Genomic DNA, 16,744 nt, shown 5'->3' on the forward strand with positions numbered 1-16,744 from the left:
AAGAATAATAATAGGCAAACCCATCTTGGGCTAATTAGTTAATTGTTTCAACACCACTCATGCTTGAACTGGTGTTGTAATTAGCAACATATGCGCATGCGTGTTTCTTGATTTACATTCGTTGCAGAAAATAGGACTCGTTGTTTCCGTAGCTTTCCATCTGATTATTTTGTTGATAATGGACTCGATTATCTTGATAGTCAGAAGCGTACGGGTGATATCGAGTCGAACTTTCGTACCTACTAGCTTCCATTAGAGATTTTGTGCGTTCTTGTAGCTGCCTCACAATTTCCAAATCATCACTATAATACATATCTCCTTCTGATTGGCTAGTATTTTGATTGATTAGGTTTGATTGGTTTATATTTGGCGCGTATTGTAGTGATTGATTAAAATTCGTTTGAGCTTTGAGGGTTGTTGAATCGAAGGATTCGTATCTTGCTGGCTCATCATACGGGAACATAAATTGTCTTTGTTGTGGATTAATATTGCGCCTGTAGTTTGTGTTTGGACTTGGATAACTAAAGAAGGCAGTATCGTCTTTTCCAGAAGGTGGGGTTAATGAACCTCTACCTGAAGACGAGGTTGATGAATATCTTGTCCGAAATGTTTCCATGTAACTTGGTGAGGATACACTTGCAAGCAAACCTGAATAAGAAAGATGATTTTAATTATAAATTTAAAAAACCATGCCAGGTATTATTTTGACAGAAAAAAGATAATTTTTGTCATAACCACAGGAAAGGTGTCTTGAAAACTTGTTTCTATTATAGAACGAGCAATATCGTACTCAGGACCTCTGTTTGTTTTATATCAGACGGCGAGGTAATAAAAGAGGAAAAAGCCCTGGGAACGGGGTTGTTTATTACGTGTAAACTTTTATAAAAACAAATAAGCCAGCTTACTTTTGCCTCTTGAGTTTTGTTTGTCAGCAGGAACCGTGTCATAAATTTCTTCAGATATATCAGCGTGGGATTCGATCAAGAAGAAAATGTACTCATCGAATAACATTTGTAACAAATGAAACGAACCTAATCGAAGAAAATTCAAGAAATTTTTTATATGTTTTGAGTTACAGCAACGTAACTTGTACCATAGATATACTGTACTACGGAAAAGTAGGTTTTGAACCTGTTCCGTAAAGTACACCTGAGGTTTAAGTCGGTGGTTTCAGAATAAAACCATCATTACGGTCTATAACTTACTACAGTAAGTTTCTAACAATAATAAAAAGGTTATTTCTACTATCCAATCAAAAATAGTTATTTTTATCAATCTTTATTAATTAATAATTATCCAATGGTTTGTATTTTGTATTTTACCACGAAGCTTACTGTACTGTTAACTTTAACAAAAAATAGAAAATAAAAAAAATTGTGAACAGCTAAGTAATCGATTAATCTGTCCATTTGACTACTGCAACTTTAAAGAACTTACCGAAACTTTTCGCACTTCGTAACGTCAATTCTTGGATAACCTTTGACGTCACAAAGGACCACTTTAATAGAAATTCTTGCGCCAAACTTTGAAATACGGCGTCCTCTTTTTCACTCGGCTAAAAAGAAGTAAAAAATCTTTTTATTCTGTTTTTTTTTGTGTGTAAATAATCTTAGGGAGCTAACTAGTAAAAATGAGCATTTATTTTTCATGTCAATCAAATGTTACCTTGACAACACATCTGCATATTAAAGATGATATCCAATCAGTGTAGTCTTCGATCGATGATTGTTGTTCAAGCAAATCACAAAATTCGCGTAAAACTAAAAAAAAGCCATGAATGACGTTCGCAGTCTAGTTTTTGTAAGATTTTGCAGAAGGAAAGCATGTTGTGTTTGGTTTTTGTCATGGAAACAACATATAACATACTCACATTTTTCAGCTAGTTTCATATCTCTTTTCATATATTGTGGAGATATCCACATAACTTGTTGTATAATGCTTTCGATGGGAATGTCGTGGATATCCGTCACCATTTGCGATGCGGGCTCAGCATTATGGAGAACTGTTCGTGCAGCTTGTGCTAAATGTGATAGAGACGTCTGCCTGCATAACAGCTGTGAGAAGGACTTTGCAACTAAGAAAAAAACAAAAATATTAACATCTATGTCGGAGAGCGCATTGTTCACAAGGATGTTTTTCTTTTCATATGAGAGATACTCCTGGAAGCAAAGTCGGAGCGGTGAGTCACTTAGAAATTTCTTTTACCTGATATTTTTTTGTGTTGCAAATCTTCAGGTAAATGATAGAGCGCCATCTCAAGCCATACTGACAACTGTTTCGCAAATTGCTGAATAGCTTGTGTTAGACTGGCTGGTAGAGGCTGCAATGAACTGGGAATAAGAACCCTTGCTACAGCCTAAAGATCAATGGAGAAGAGTGTCATCAATGGAGGAGGGTATAACATGACAACTTAAATGCTATAGCGTTTTAAACATAATTAAAACAGAGCCTGGAAACGAAGGGTATTCTTACCTTATATAGTATGTTGTCACAGTTACCAATTAACTCAATGACAGCCTCGTTTGAGAGAATTACAGTAATATGAGCAGGCATTCCTTGCCAAAAATGAACCAAAAAATTTTGAACCTAAAAAAAACTCTGCATTTAAATAATCATCCGAAATAAATTCATTTAATATTGTACAAAAAATGATAATATTTAAAAAAACACATCAAAGAAGTTAAAGAGCATTTTTCTTGCTTACCTCTGCAAAATTAGCTCTCAAGATGGTATCCAAAATTCTTTGACAATGTGCTCGATACATGATTAAAAACGTCTTTACCTGTAACGAAAATATCTTCTGTAATTTCATGGTAGAAAAACATTTTAGCCTGTACATAGCGGACATTAGACTTGTTCTTGGTTTGTTGTCTCGTTTGCGCTAGAAGTGGAAACGAGGTTGAGCGAACATTTTTGTATGACGATTGGTTTGAGTACATTAAGAGATCTTTAAAAAAATCTCAATATAGCAAACACCTGTACATAGGAACAGTTTTTTTAACTAGCGTTGCTATTGACAGGCTTGTTTGCATCTTTGCTTTGTCTGTAATGTTATTATTTCATTTCATTCAAAAATAAGTACAATATTTACAAATCTATATCCAAATCTATATTTCTGTTTTACAATGGGTCCCTCCCCTTCCCCCCATTTTAAAAAGAAGTAAGTAATAAAAAATAAAAAAAGACAAGAAGTTTAGAAGTTCAGAATCTTTTACCGCCTAAAATCTAGTTTTCAGTACTAACTGCAATTCAAGGAAATGTAATCGGTGTTTCTCCTGCCACTAATGTTTACATGTATCACGAAGGAAGAAACTTTTGTATAGCCTGGATAAGGAATTAGCCTGTGCGACAATAATTAGCTAAACTGCTAACCTTATCTTTGAGCACATCATCAAGGAGATTAAGCGAGTTTTCGTTTGGGAATTCGGGCAATAAAGTCCCATTTGCCGTGATGTTACTGCTGCTACCATTATTGTTGTTGTCGGAAGTTGATTTGTTGTGGTTAGTACGGTTGCTATGGTTACTAGATGCCTCCTGGCTGGTTGCTAAAGTTGCAGTCTTGCGCTGAATTGAGAAAATAATAATAAGAAATCAAAATATCTGTCTTTTAAGTTTATTTTTGTTCTTGTTACTAAAGGTGCTTGTTGGTTATCACCCCCTCCCTAATAAGGTTCCAACCCTAACCTTGACCCTTGCGGGGATAACCTTCAGCAACGAAATAAAAACATTGAAATCTAAGTTAAAGACGCCAGAAACATCTGTTTGTGTTTTTCGTAAAAATATTTTAAAAAGTTCACTGTAAGTTCTGCAACTAAGTAAAAATATTGACGTGTGTATACCTCGTTCTCTTCAATCTCATTTGTTTTAGTATACGTCTGACCAGATCCCGACGCGCTTAGACGTACGTTATTCGAAACGGCGTCGTAGTATTGTGACGTCTTTTTAATGCTTATACCGTAATAATGATACTTTGACTGTCCCCGGGTACCCAACCGACGCGTTTTTAGTTCAGGAAATGTGCTTCTGATAATCTAGAAAGACAAGCGGTTTTTGTTAAATTTGATTGTTTTCTACAAGAGAAAAGAAACAAAACAAAAAAAATTTTAGTTTACTCACTCTTTATTATATCTCTATAAATTTACTTACCTTTCCAAAGCTTGCAGCATTTACAGGAACAATGGTATTTTTCGTACAGAAATCTAAGTAATGCGTATACAGTGAACTTCTCGGTAAACTCATTCCCTCTTCCATGTCATAATTGTCGTGTAACCTAAACACGAATTTTCATACTAAAAGTTAGATCGCTTGTTTATCCATGTTATGACCTTTCAGGACCTTAGGGAATTAAAAAAAAAAACATCACGCTAAATGTGAAGAGCAAAACGTCACGTAACATTACAAATGTCAGTCTTCTGACAGATTATTTTAAAGACCATTCTCCTGCATACAAGAATACATCATATCTATGTGTTTTCTTCATAAGCTGTAAGATCATTTCCGTTGTCTCGCGTTGGCTTCACCCTTTAATAACTTTTCTACCTGATGTTAAGGGTAGAACAAAATAGGTAAGTTTCAAGTTCTGCTAGATGATTGGCGTATACACAGTGTATCGCGTTGAAATAAGGGTGGAATAACATGTGCTCTTACTTAGCAGTCCTTTTATGATATGATATTCTAATACATCAAGAAATTAACAAAACTAGTCGGTGGCCCGTGGAAAAATCAAAGGGTTCGTCCGCTATTTGCGGTACTATTTTGCCTAGAGACAGACAGACGTCAGCTATTATAATTGAGATAGGTAAGAAAAAGCTGGTTCTTACCATTGTGTTGTAATAGGAGATTGCAGCTTGCTCAATGAGATGTGACTTCGTTTGTGGCCTTTCATGTTTGCTCTAGGGGGAAAATAGATATTGTTAAATATTAAGTCTGGTTTTAACCTAGTCAAAACTACGTGGTTTTTAAGTGGTTTTTGACAAAAATATTGATTGGAACAACAAATTATCAAATTGGTTTGGTTAAGGTGCAGATAATTATTATGAAATAATTTAGAGAAGGTGACCTCAAACTATGCTCCGACTTTAAGGTCTAAAGAGGTCAAAGTTGAGGGTGAAACGAAGTTAAAGTACAAAGGGCCTGTTTTGAACTGTGATTTTTTGCATGCCTCCTTGTCAACGGGATGTATTTTATAAACAGTAATATCTCTGGGTAACGAGAAAATTTATTTAATAACAAAATAATCTAAAAAAAAGTAAAATCTCCTGGAAACTAGTAAAGTATTTTTCACAACATATTTTTGCCGTCGTTACCCAGTGACAAAAATACCGATTTAAATGATGAGAAGAAGATAAGAATAGGTATAAAAGAATGAAAATATATAAAAATTATCATTACCTGCTCGTTTCCTCCAATGTTTTTGTTTAAAAAAAATAAAGGTCTGACCAAAATTTATTTTCCAATTTTCGCCTTTCTAAAAAAAAATCCAAATTGTTGATACTTTGCGTAGACGATCACTAAGCAACTGGCAATTTATTTGAAAACAATTTGATTTTATTTAGCAATTCCACAGTATTTTATTTTATAGCATTCCGTTTTGTTTGCAGGACAATCAGAACATGTGTCGCGCTTTCAAACGTGTTGGCCTCGTTATCACTTTGTACAACATTTTATATTAAATTTATTAAAATGTTTGTTGAACGTGTGAAATGTCCTTCTAACGCTGGGCGGGGTCCATAGTAACACGTTGCGCGGAAATTATAAATCCTCTTAGGAGTTTTATTATTTATTTGTGAATTGGCAGTCCTACGTTCCACCACCTGACAATTTAAACATTTCAAAAAATTTTTAATTTTATGGTATTTACTGTGCTTTAAAAAGAAATTATTTACTCTTTATCATTGGAAAGGTATGCGTGACACAGTCCTTTGAGAAACGAATTATTTTGCTTCTATCGTAACTTCACTTGCTTTACATCGCAGAAGTGATCGATGCACGCTGCCACAAACCACTATTCAAAATTAATCCTCAAAGGGTGCGTCGTCATACTTAAAAATTCTACAAAGGGAATACTTTTCTTTTTGACTCACTGGATTAGAATAGGAATCTCAGCGCATGAACTAAAATGCGAGTCCATTTTTTGAAATGTTGGGAAAATTGTTTTTTTATTTATTTTTCATTCTTTTCTTTAAAAGCTATTAGTCTTGCTCTGCTTGTTAGGCGGGGTACTATAGATTGGTTCATGGACAATTTGAAATATTAAGAATTGCGTCAATTTTGTTCTTTTTAAAATCTCACGACGTGGATGGAGAAAATAAGGCGAACATCCTGAATTATTCTACTTACTTCAGTTTTTTGTGAAAAGCGATGACGAAATAGCTAAAAATGAGATTATATCAACCTCGTACTTAAGGCTTTTTTATCTTTTTAAAACTTTGTGGGTAGAAAATTTTAAAGAAGCCTAAGAAGGTTTTTTTGCGAGGTTGCAAATTTAATCGAAAATATCCAGGGACAGCACAGCGATAATTAATTTTTTATATTAGTTTTGCCAGTTTCTCTTTTTAATTCAATTGTTGGTTAGCAAAAAATTCATTAAAAATATGATAGGAATTTTCCATTGCATGTCGAAAAAACTGGCAAGAACTTCGTGTAAAATGCGCGTTATAAAAACCCTTTTTGTGCGCGTGGGAGTGTAACTTTTCCAAAGAAGAAAATTGCAATGTATTGATTTGCTACTCGAAACTCGATCCAACTCGCTAATTTGACATGTTTTGTAACACAAGCACGTAAGAACGTGTCCAAGATGGCGAGACGCGTGTCGCTTTTACTTTTTCTATTACTAAACTAATGGCATTTATTGTGGCGAACAAACAAACCATATATCAACTTTCATTCACAAGAAAATATTAAAACGTTTAAAATGTTATAAAACCAAATGTTGTTTCAATGCTCTCAAAAATCAAGAAAACGTGTTTTCATGCTTTTCGACAACAAAGAAGCAAAATCGCCAACCGATCTCTATTTCTTTATGCTTGGTTGGTACTGTGGTCTAAACGTGGTCTCGTTTGGTTAAATACTAAGAAATTTGACAGTTCTTTGCAAGTTTAAGAGAACACTCTTTTGAACTTTAATTAAAATCATGTTATGTTTTTTACAAATAAAAAACAGATTTTTTCTACTCGCTTAGTTTTAAAACTTTATTAACTTTTCAGGGCCTCTTTTTTCCTTTTTTCGATAACGGAAAAACGCAAAACGGAAAAAAAAACTTCGAGGAACAGAAAAAAAAATATTAATTTTTCAATGTTTACAACTTTGCATTTTCAAAGAATAAAAGTTGGAATAGTAGTAATTCTAAATTTAACTTCCTCACAGGAATAATATTAGCTACATAAATTTAGAAACAAAAACCCATACGCCGGTAATGGTCAAATCCTTTCATCTCAAGCACATATTTTCATAAAAGAAATTTTTTTGACAATATTTCGGTTAAAGGTCTTTTTAAAATTTTTGAATTCATATATTATTAGTCATTTCATGATTTCATATTTCACAAACAATAAATATCATAAAAAAAAGTTGGCTAACTAAAGATACGCCCGGTTAGCTCAGTCGGTAGAGCATCAGACTTTTAATCTGAGGGTCGCGGGTTCGAGTCCCTCATCGGGCGTGAAATTTATTTATTTTATTATGAAATTTTTTTGCTTTTATACTTTGCACCATTTTTCCCATGTACAACTTCAAAAAACTGAGTGAAATGTTTTATGACTTCAAAATTTAACATTACTATATTTGGTGCATTTTCATATAGTACGGGCGGTTATAGATTTTTCAAGCCTTTGACAAACGTTTATCTAAGGGTTGCTTACATAATTAGCAAAAGAATAAGATACAGATTAGAAAAACCTGAAATATTTATTTCTTGCTGTGCCAAAATTTCATCCGGGACTGTTTTTTTAAACTTTTTGGAACCAAATATTATTTTTTTATATATTTGCGTTCTTAAAAAAAGTTGCGAAACTGCTACCCGCTGTTTGATTATTTTATAAATATAAATTTTGAAACTGACCCCGAATAAAATATTAATATCATTGTTTTTAAAGTTATACGTTCTGTGTACATGCTTCCCATGCTTCAAAATCTTTACTAAAAAAATGAATCATCAAGGTAGGTAGCACGATAAAGTTAAAATTTCTAAGTTCGTTATTCTACCGTAATGCTTCGAATAAACGCCCCCCTTTTTCAGTTATTTTTTAAATAAACGCCCCTCCCTCGAATAGACGCCCCTCCTTCATAAGTGGCGTTAATTCGAGGCGATAGTAAAAGTATATGAATATATTTGCTCTTTTAATTAAAAGGCAAATTTAATGGTGCTAATTTAATATAAAAATTTCGTACATACAACTAAACACAATCTCTCATATTTGATACACCCCCTCGAATAGACGCCCCCCAACAATGTCAAACATTTAATAAACGCCCCGGGCGTTTATTCGAAGCATAACTGTAATTAAAGGCTAAGTAAGTTCTTAACATATTCTTGATTTTTTCTAAAATCTCAGCTTTAGCGTTATTTTAAACCATGTTCTTATAAAAAAGGCTTGTGTAAGTAAAGTCGATTTTCTAATAAACGCGAGGCTGAAAAAAGGATGTTTCTTATAAAAAGTGTATAAGAAGTAGGGGTATATAAAAGAGCTTTTAGGAGTCGTAATTTTCTTTTTAGAAAATAAATCTAGTCAGTAATCTTGAACTTCTTCTTAAAAATCCTCTGTGCAATGGCACATTGGAGACCAGTCTTTTTTAAAGAAAGCGACACTGCTACAACAGCAAAGAATCCGTTCGCAACGTACGAACATTCTATGATTCGAACATTTTATGGTTCAAACAAATCTTTAGAAAAACAGCCCTCGCATTCTTCTGCTTGATCCATGACGGTCAAAAATCAAGTTGAACTTTGCAATCAACTGAAACAAAAAAGCTGGCTGTTAAAATTTTGCGAGTCAACTTTATTGCAATTGCATTTCCGCGGTTCTAAAGAAATAAAATTTTTGCAGGAAGATCTTATGGTTCTATTTTGTGGAATAAACCTTCTTCAGTTCATGATTAACTTTTTTTCGGAAATAAACATTTGCGAAAACGGGAAAAGGTTTCAGCCGCAAGGAAAAGCAGACTGATTCTTTATCTAATCGAACAGACAAGTCGTAATTCTAAAACCACTCAAAGGCGACAAATAACGCGGAAAATATTTTACATTTTTTTAGTTCATATTCTTACCTCGTTTGATATGTTGCAACCTTTCGTAATTGCAGCAAGGTAAGCCATGAGGGAAACATCGTTGCATTGCTAGAATGTAAATGAAATAATGTTGATTGAAACTATTTGAATTTTTTTTCCACTCTGTGTTTTGTAAATAAGTGTAAAGTGAATTTTAAATCAGTACATTTAAAAACTACTTTTTTCTAAATTGACGCTTTCCTACATGTCTGCTGCGCAGAAACAATTTCGAAGAAAAATACACATCTAATCTTACATCGTAAAAATGTTCTTTAAAAGTTTCTGTATTCAACACAGGTAAACGTTGACATAAACTCAAACATTCACGCATTATTTCTTGCTCCACAGGTATTTCACCTGAAATAATAAAAAATGAGTTTACTACACATCTAAAAACAACAAAAACAACAACAACAACAACAACATAAAGTCGACAATGAACTAGTGTAGGTTCGCATCAACTAATGCTGGCTTTAAACAGTAAAAGCGACAACAACAACGACAACAACAAACAAACAAACAAACAAATACCTGCTTTCACAGCTTTAACATATTGCATGATAATTTTCACTCTAGAATACAACATCTTGACTGCACTTTTCTGTACTTGAATATATTCAGACACTATTAAAAATATTAACATAAATTAAATTATTTATATATGTTTAGAAATATGCCAGGGCAGTCCTTTATCTTATCAATTTGGATAAGAAATGATCACATTGGGAACAAAAGATTTCCCCCAAAACTAAAAAATGCAGAGCGAACGGTAAAAGTGAGAGACAACGCACTTATATTCTCAGTTGTTGCTTGAATTCACTCAACATTTTTCTAAAGTAAAATTGATTACCTTGAGAAATGTCAGAAGTTCCGGCAGACGACAATCTTGCAACATGGTCTACTCCGATTCTTTCAGCTTCTTCTGTTGCAAGGGTGTAACAAACTTCGATAAATAGCATTCGTGGCTGTGATATACAATGTTATTACAAAACATTTGAACACACTTAGACAGACTACAGAGAGATTTTAATAAAATGTGCACCTGTTCATCGATAATATCCATCATTGACTCGTAAATTGTGACTGGCAGCTGAAAACAAGAAATAAGAAACTGGATTGGTCCTAAGTAATGTGCAGAGTTTAAAATGCAACACAACGACCTTATGACAAATCTTCAAAATAAAAAACACTGCAATGCACTAAATTAGAAATATACACGACCATGACAGTTGGTGAAAGAAAAAACTTTTCTTGCAGTAATGGGGATAAAGTGATGTCAATTAAACATTGCATTGATAGAATTTTAACATTTATTTGTGGGGCGGTTTTTTGCTTGATTTTTACTGGGTATTTGCAGGAACCAACATTTAAGGGTTAAAAACTATAAACTTACATTGGATGACTTTGATATTGGATCTAATTTTAATAACAATGAACTTTCATTAACTTCAGATAGCTAAAACAAAGGACATTTTTGTGACAAAATATCTAGAAAATCATGTAGAGTTAGTATATTTAACTTTTCCTTCTCTTAACAAATATAAAAAAATGTTAGCTAACCAACCTGTCGATGTATATGGATATCTTGTTCAGTAGCTTTCGATAAACCAACAGTATACCAACCCAAAAAGTCAAGATCTTTAAAAACTTGACGAACTTAAAAGGAAAAAGTCAGCTTATAGATAACAATTAGTTAAAAATGAATAAAATTTTTAAACTTAAAATAAGGAGTACTACAATATAAATACATTGTTCTTCTTTATTGCGGAAATATTCCATTTCGATTGATACTTCACCATTGTTATTTTCTGTATGTTGTAATTCAAAAGAATTAAAAAGTTCCAAATGGCGGCCATTTTGCTTTCCAAGCAATGCACCAAAAACTAAAAAATTAAATAGAAAACAAATTAACAATACCAACTTAACACAACATTTTTCCACATTGAAAAATGCTAGGCTGAAACAACACCAAATATTATTCCTACACCATTTAAAATACCTATTTTCTATTTTACAGTTACCTTGCCGTATTACTTTTAAGGAAACACCTAAACTGATGTTGTTGTTTTTGACTTTTATATCATGGGAATAATATTTGACAGAAAAAGACACAAAAATGCAAAACAACATTTTTGTTTATATGATTGGAATTTAATTTTATCATGTGTGAAAAATTGAATATGCTGAAGATATTTTCTTCTTTAAAACATTATGTCATGTCGTTATAATTCACATAGTTCAACATGAAGTGTGTAAACAGAAAATTATCTTGAAACAAATGATTTTACTGAAAATGTCTTTATTTAAATTTACTGAACTTTATACTGCAAAAACAATTTCTGTCCATTTTGATAAAGATACAAGAACTAATAAAAATTGAGAGAAATCATCTCCTGGATAAGTGGGGTGTTCTTTTTAATGGTTTTACCAAGATATGATGATGTATATATGTTTTTTAGCTATGTTGATGATTGGAGCATATTAAAATTAATGTTAACATTTAATCAATACAATTATTTAAGCTTGAATTATCAGTGGTAACAGTAATTGCTTTTCAACATTAGGGAGATAATGATTTCATATAATTAATGATTTTGCATAATTAATTATTTCGCATAATTAGTGAAACTTTAAAGTCCAAAATCTTGAGAATCAAAGAAATCAACTTGTTTTTAAGTAGGAGGTACATGCAAATGAGGCATGGACAGTGAGGCATGTGCATAAAATGGTTTGAGTGAATGTGATGGGTTGAGTGTATGTGTAAGAGATAGAAACAGTATCTCTGAGCTAAGAATCCGGCAAGGTATTTGTAGGATTATTCATAGAGATGTTATCCAGATATGGATGCAAACATATAAAACAGAAGCTCCTTATGGATAATTAAACCAACAATTAAGAAATACACTGTGACCACACAACATATAATATACACATACTTACTGAACACACCTGAACTAATACAACTAATAATAAAAAATAGACTAATAAAGGCACAAACACATATTGAAACAAGCTAAAGTACTGCACACACATAAACATAAAACAAATAAATAACCAAACTGGCATTAAGACAGTTAAAAGCCTGTTGTTGTTTTTTTTTTTTTTGGGGGGGGGGGTGCTTGAAAAAATATAGGAGGATAATTGATAAAGAAAGTGCAGAGACTTGATTAGTTTTTGGAGCCAAGCACAGATGTAGGATGAGAATGACTCTGCATATGATTAGGACAGACTTGCTGCAAAAGAATTTGAATTTCCACCAAATTAGTCTCCTTTTTTTCTGATTTTACCGAAAGAAAAAAATACTGACTTGTATCAGGATTCCCTTGTTTGTTTGTGTTTATTGGAGAAAAAGATTAATATGATACCTTTAGGTGCAATGCCTTCTTGGGCTTTAATGCGAGTATAATGATCAGATATGTTCATGATCACCAAGGGATGTAAGGCTACAGTTACACTCGCTGTAACACCTGCAGCGACAACTTCAGTTGGTTTTACATTATCTGTTTGTTCAATGCTTTCAACATTCATTTTTACATTGCTATCTTCATTCATCTTTAGCCTCTTGGTTTGTGAAGACATTTACACTCTCTCATTATTCTATAAACATATACAGTGAAACTCAAATGATGCTAGGCAAGTGTGGCCAAATAGATACAGGTTACATGAAAGGGTAAGCTCAACATCCTGTATTTTATGGGGTTAAGTTTGGTGAATTAAATTAAAAAAAAATTCAAGAAAAGCAATTACTGGGATAATCTTTAAAACATTCATTCATTCTCAGGGTAACGTCCCTTTTCAAGCTAGCATGGGTTGGACGGGGTATATTAATGACCTTCTTCCAATCTGATCTAGACTGTGTTAGATCTAAACTCGACTTCTTTTGTATCAAGTCTGTCCTTATAACCTCCTGCCAAGTCTTTCTTGGTCTGCCTCTGGGCTTCGCCCCGGAAACTATCAAATCTCTACACTTTCTTACCTTTCTTGTTTTGCTTGGGTGCTAAAAATTCAAACTTTCATTGCTTCCTTCACTTGTATAGTCCATATTTAAATTACAAATTATGCAGATAAAATTAATTAGCATATAATGTCCATAATATGTGAATCACTTAATTTTGTGATTTTACTTTTCCTGGTAACTTTCTCTTTTCACTTGCAACAACGGATGGGTATAACAACGTCTAGGATGTATACCATATTATCAAATTCACTAGTACTAAAACTTGTGCACTTTATGGAACACACAACTCAAAAATTGCTGTGGTAGAACACAGATAAAAATATTTTTTCACGCTGGGGATATGACATTTTAATCTACTGTTACATTTGTAATCGCTCATTAAATACCAAATAAACCTATATTATTATAAAACTAAACAGGCTGGAGAATCTTTTTATGGCAAAATTTATCGCCTTATCACCAAGTTTTCCAAGATGTAAATCAAGGAACTTGGATGCTTTAGCTGATTTCTTTATCGTTCAACCAAGCGCAAATGCCCACCTTGTTCACCCAGATTTTTGCGATTATGTTTTAAGGATTGATTATATAGTAAAAACCATAAAGTTATGTGGCAAACGGAGTTGTCAGATCATCGCTAGAGCCGTTTATTTAGATAATCTTAAGACTTGCCAATGTTTACAAAAGTTAAAAAAGTTTGCTTTTTTTTTTTTTTTTGCACATGTGCAAAAATTTCTATAGGTAGAAAATATACACAAAAGATCACAATAATCACCCATCAAAAAAGAAATATATATTTCCTAAAAATTAGTGAAATAATTTTGGAAGAATTAGAAGAAATTAAAGTTATAGTTAAAAATTAAAAAGTTTCTCTTGCGTCTTATGCTACCCAAAAAATCTTTAATCTTTATTAATAACCATTTTACCCTGTGTGAGTTCTGCTTTTTAACCTACACAAAAGAGGAGTGACACATATGACTAGATAGATAGATAGATGTGCATATTTTACATGGCAAGCCTCACTAATATCGAGGGATATACCCTGTCTATTATTTCCAGGAGGGGTCAAGGCTTAGATGGAGAGTCCTAGAGTATTTAATGGTCGTTTTGAGCTACGCAGACCCAATTAGGGCCCGCGCTCTACTAGACAACTCCTGGCATCATCCAACCACCCACACATGGAGCCATCTCTCCAATTTCCCTCACATGGCTTTGGTTAACCCAGGGCTATGGTAACATTAACTCACTCATGTTGAATCGCTGTCAAGAGGAATCGAACCTCTGTCTCCCGCACAGAGTACAAGAGCTATAACCACTAATCTATGGCACCAGCTATGCCCATTGTTCTGAATACACCTTTAGGATAATTCGAGAAAACTAACACTCCATTGCAGCTTCTTTTTCGATCGGAGGAGGTAAACATCACACTTTCATAAGAGTTTATTTAGGAAAAAACACATTCCTTCGTGATAACTTTTCTTACAGCGTCTTGTTTTTAATGAAAAGTACACGTAAGTTGTATCTTATTATTTTTAACGTTTCCTGACAATTCGAAAGAAATTGATACAACGGAAGTTAAACATCTTTCGTCTCTAACAAACTCTCATAAAAACAGGCTTTTTACCTCCTCTTTTCCGATATTGTAAAACGATGGAGAGCCATAGGAATGCATGTACAATTGAATCATCGTAAAGGTGTATTGAAATTAAAACTACGATGTCACGCAGAAGGTCGTCTATACGCTAGCTAACTACATAAATTATTATTGCAAAGTTAGCTAGCTAATTGTATATTTTGCCTGAACAAAATCTTTTTATGCAAAATAAAATGGTTAATTATTAATACTTTTTGTTGCAAGAAGAAAAGAAAGTAATGACATGAAAGTGGCTAAAAAATTCATTTAAATCTACAAACAACTGTGACAGCACAAACTGCATTAAAGCCTTGATTTGTAATAAATTACCTAGCTAGCTAGCTAGCTATAGTCTGACAAGCCTGACAACAGTTAACAGGATTGTTGACCAGCTAGTGTGAATAGTAGTGTGGTGGCTAGATAGTCAGGCTGGGGGTATTGCTACTTTAGCTAGCTTTGAATTTAGTGTATAACAACCCTCTTTTAGTATATACAGATCGCGCAGATACTGATGTGTAAAATCAACAGTTACGTTATGATCTCCTATAAGCCCTTCTGGATCTTCTTAGCTTATCTTGGTGATTTGGTTTAGTGCAGGATAACGTAACTCCGTGCAATTGTAACATGGCTCATTCGAAACCACAATGTTTATAAATGGCGGCTTGCATCGTACGCGATTGCTCCTTTTTTTGGTAACTTGCACTTGTTAATTAGGTCTATTTCAGGTTGTTGTATTCGCAGAAACAGGCAACGCGACACTTGTTGGCGTTTTATAAGCTAGCAGCGGCTTTTCTAAAAGTTGCTCCAGCAGCAAATATCTTTTGAGTTACATAAATTGAAAAGATCTGGAGTCAGCATTAGTTTATATTCTATGCACACAGCGCTAGCTACAGGTTTCATAAAAATAAGCGTAATTTAAGTAGAAAAATAAGCTAAGAAATATAAATAATGAAAAAGCCCAGAAATTTTGTGTCCAACTATTCAGCCAATAATGCGCCTCATATTAAACGCTAATATTTATTATGATAAAAAATTCACAGGGTGTATAAACATTCATAACAATAACAATAATAATAAGAAACGTGTGTTGTGTGGGTCTTGATGTTTTCAACTATATATTTCTTAATAATCTTGGCACTCACACTTGGAATTTTAAAACAAAGCAGGATAATATTTAGTGAATGATGGCTAACACACAGCAGGGAATAACAAGCACATGATAAATTTTTGTGATTCTAGTTATTTCAACTGTTTATGTCAAACATTGTGATTAAAAAGAGGGTACTTCACAGTGCTGCTTCAAATGGTACTTTTAGCTGCACTAACTTTAAATTCAATGTCTATAATCCTTATTATGTGAACCGTCTCACACAAACCCGAATTATTTTGTGTGTACATATATGGAAAGACCTAAATTTTTCACTATTTTTTTCAATTTCCGCAGCAATAGCACAATTGCTTGATCTCCACTCCTATCTGCATACCAAAATGTTTTTAAGATGTGGCAGGAAGTTGTCTGATAGCAGACAAACCCTAATTAGTATCCCTGAAGCTCAAAATGAGCATTAAATACTCTAGGACTCCTCGAAAATATATCCCTTGGAATTTTGAGGCTAGGCATGTGTGATATGCACATCTATCTATTGCACTGTTTCTGCACTAAATTCAGTTGTTTTTCTACTGCTCAATTTCCTGTTGAGGTATCAGCTGTGATCATTGGTTACCAACTACAAAAGTAAGTAAGAGTTTATTTGCTGGAAAAAAAATTAATTACAAAAAACAAAATGTTATAATGAAAAAGGAACTTTAGCTAGATAAATTGCTAAAAAAAACAACAACAAGAAGTTGGAGACCATCACACTAGTTAACAACTAATCTAAGGAGATGGCCAC

At 33.2% G+C, this 16,744-nt stretch overlaps 2 protein-coding genes and 1 non-coding gene across 4 annotated transcripts; 1 reads left to right on the forward strand and 2 right to left on the reverse strand.

Moving 5' to 3' along the window:
• Positions 1-101: 101 nt before the first annotated feature.
• LOC130635852 (transcription factor RFX4-like) lies at positions 102-5,877 on the reverse strand. Its single transcript, XM_057445355.1, has 13 exons — positions 5,392-5,877; positions 4,821-4,892; positions 4,147-4,270; positions 3,840-4,031; positions 3,373-3,564; positions 2,705-2,782; positions 2,473-2,586; positions 2,206-2,356; positions 1,871-2,074; positions 1,666-1,760; positions 1,438-1,555; positions 906-1,031; positions 102-648 (listed from the first exon to the last, which is right to left on the reverse strand). Exons 2-13 carry the CDS (start codon positions 4,883-4,885, stop codon positions 113-115), a joined length of 1,995 nt encoding a protein of 664 aa, XP_057301338.1. The 5' UTR covers positions 4,886-4,892; positions 5,392-5,877; the 3' UTR covers positions 102-112.
• Positions 5,878-7,587: 1,710 nt separating this feature from the next.
• Trnak-uuu (transfer RNA lysine (anticodon UUU)) lies at positions 7,588-7,660 on the forward strand. The gene has a single exon. It is a non-coding gene; the product is annotated as a tRNA-Lys (tRNA).
• Positions 7,661-8,686: 1,026 nt separating this feature from the next.
• LOC130635859 (COP9 signalosome complex subunit 6-like) lies at positions 8,687-12,884 on the reverse strand. Of its 2 annotated transcripts, none has more exons than XM_057445362.1 (10): positions 12,630-12,884; positions 11,013-11,147; positions 10,829-10,920; positions 10,658-10,720; positions 10,307-10,354; positions 10,115-10,229; positions 9,796-9,888; positions 9,521-9,621; positions 9,265-9,333; positions 8,687-9,021 (listed from the first exon to the last, which is right to left on the reverse strand). In XM_057445362.1, the coding sequence occupies exons 1-10, from the start codon at positions 12,841-12,843 to the stop codon at positions 8,926-8,928; spliced, it is 1,026 nt and encodes a 341-aa protein (XP_057301345.1). In that variant the 5' UTR covers positions 12,844-12,884; the 3' UTR covers positions 8,687-8,925. The 2 variants fall into 2 exon arrangements, with proteins under 2 accessions (XP_057301345.1, XP_057301346.1); XM_057445363.1 differs by having other exon boundaries at positions 8,687-8,954; positions 12,630-12,882.
• Between the last annotated feature and the right edge of the window lie 3,860 nt (positions 12,885-16,744).

This window comes from Hydractinia symbiolongicarpus, chromosome 3 (assembly GCF_029227915.1).
Source record: "Hydractinia symbiolongicarpus strain clone_291-10 chromosome 3, HSymV2.1, whole genome shotgun sequence".
Taxonomy (NCBI): domain Eukaryota; kingdom Metazoa; phylum Cnidaria; class Hydrozoa; order Anthoathecata; family Hydractiniidae; genus Hydractinia; species Hydractinia symbiolongicarpus.

What these genes read in the sequence shown, in the direction of transcription:
- LOC130635859 (XM_057445362.1), bottom strand. Translation starts at nt 12,843, where the DNA reads ATGTCTTCACAAACCAAGAGGCTAAAGATGAATGAAGATAGCAATGTA. An exon ending in AACTTCTGACATTTCTCAAG is followed by an intron (nt 9,889 to 10,114) that starts GTAATCAATTTT and finishes TATTTTTAATAG; the next exon opens with TGTCTGAATATATTCAAGTA. An exon ending in TTAAAGAACATTTTTACGAT is followed by an intron (nt 9,334 to 9,520) that starts GTAAGATTAGAT and finishes TTTACATTCTAG; the next exon opens with CAATGCAACGATGTTTCCCT.
- LOC130635852 (XM_057445355.1), bottom strand. Translation starts at nt 4,885, where the DNA reads ATGAAAGGCCACAAACGAAGTCACATCTCATTGAGCAAGCTGCAATCT. An exon ending in TCTCCTATTACAACACAATG is followed by an intron (nt 4,271 to 4,820) that starts GTAAGAACCAGC and finishes ATTCGTGTTTAG; the next exon opens with GTTACACGACAATTATGACA. An exon ending in ATGAGATTGAAGAGAACGAG is followed by an intron (nt 3,565 to 3,839) that starts GTATACACACGT and finishes TTCTCAATTCAG; the next exon opens with CGCAAGACTGCAACTTTAGC.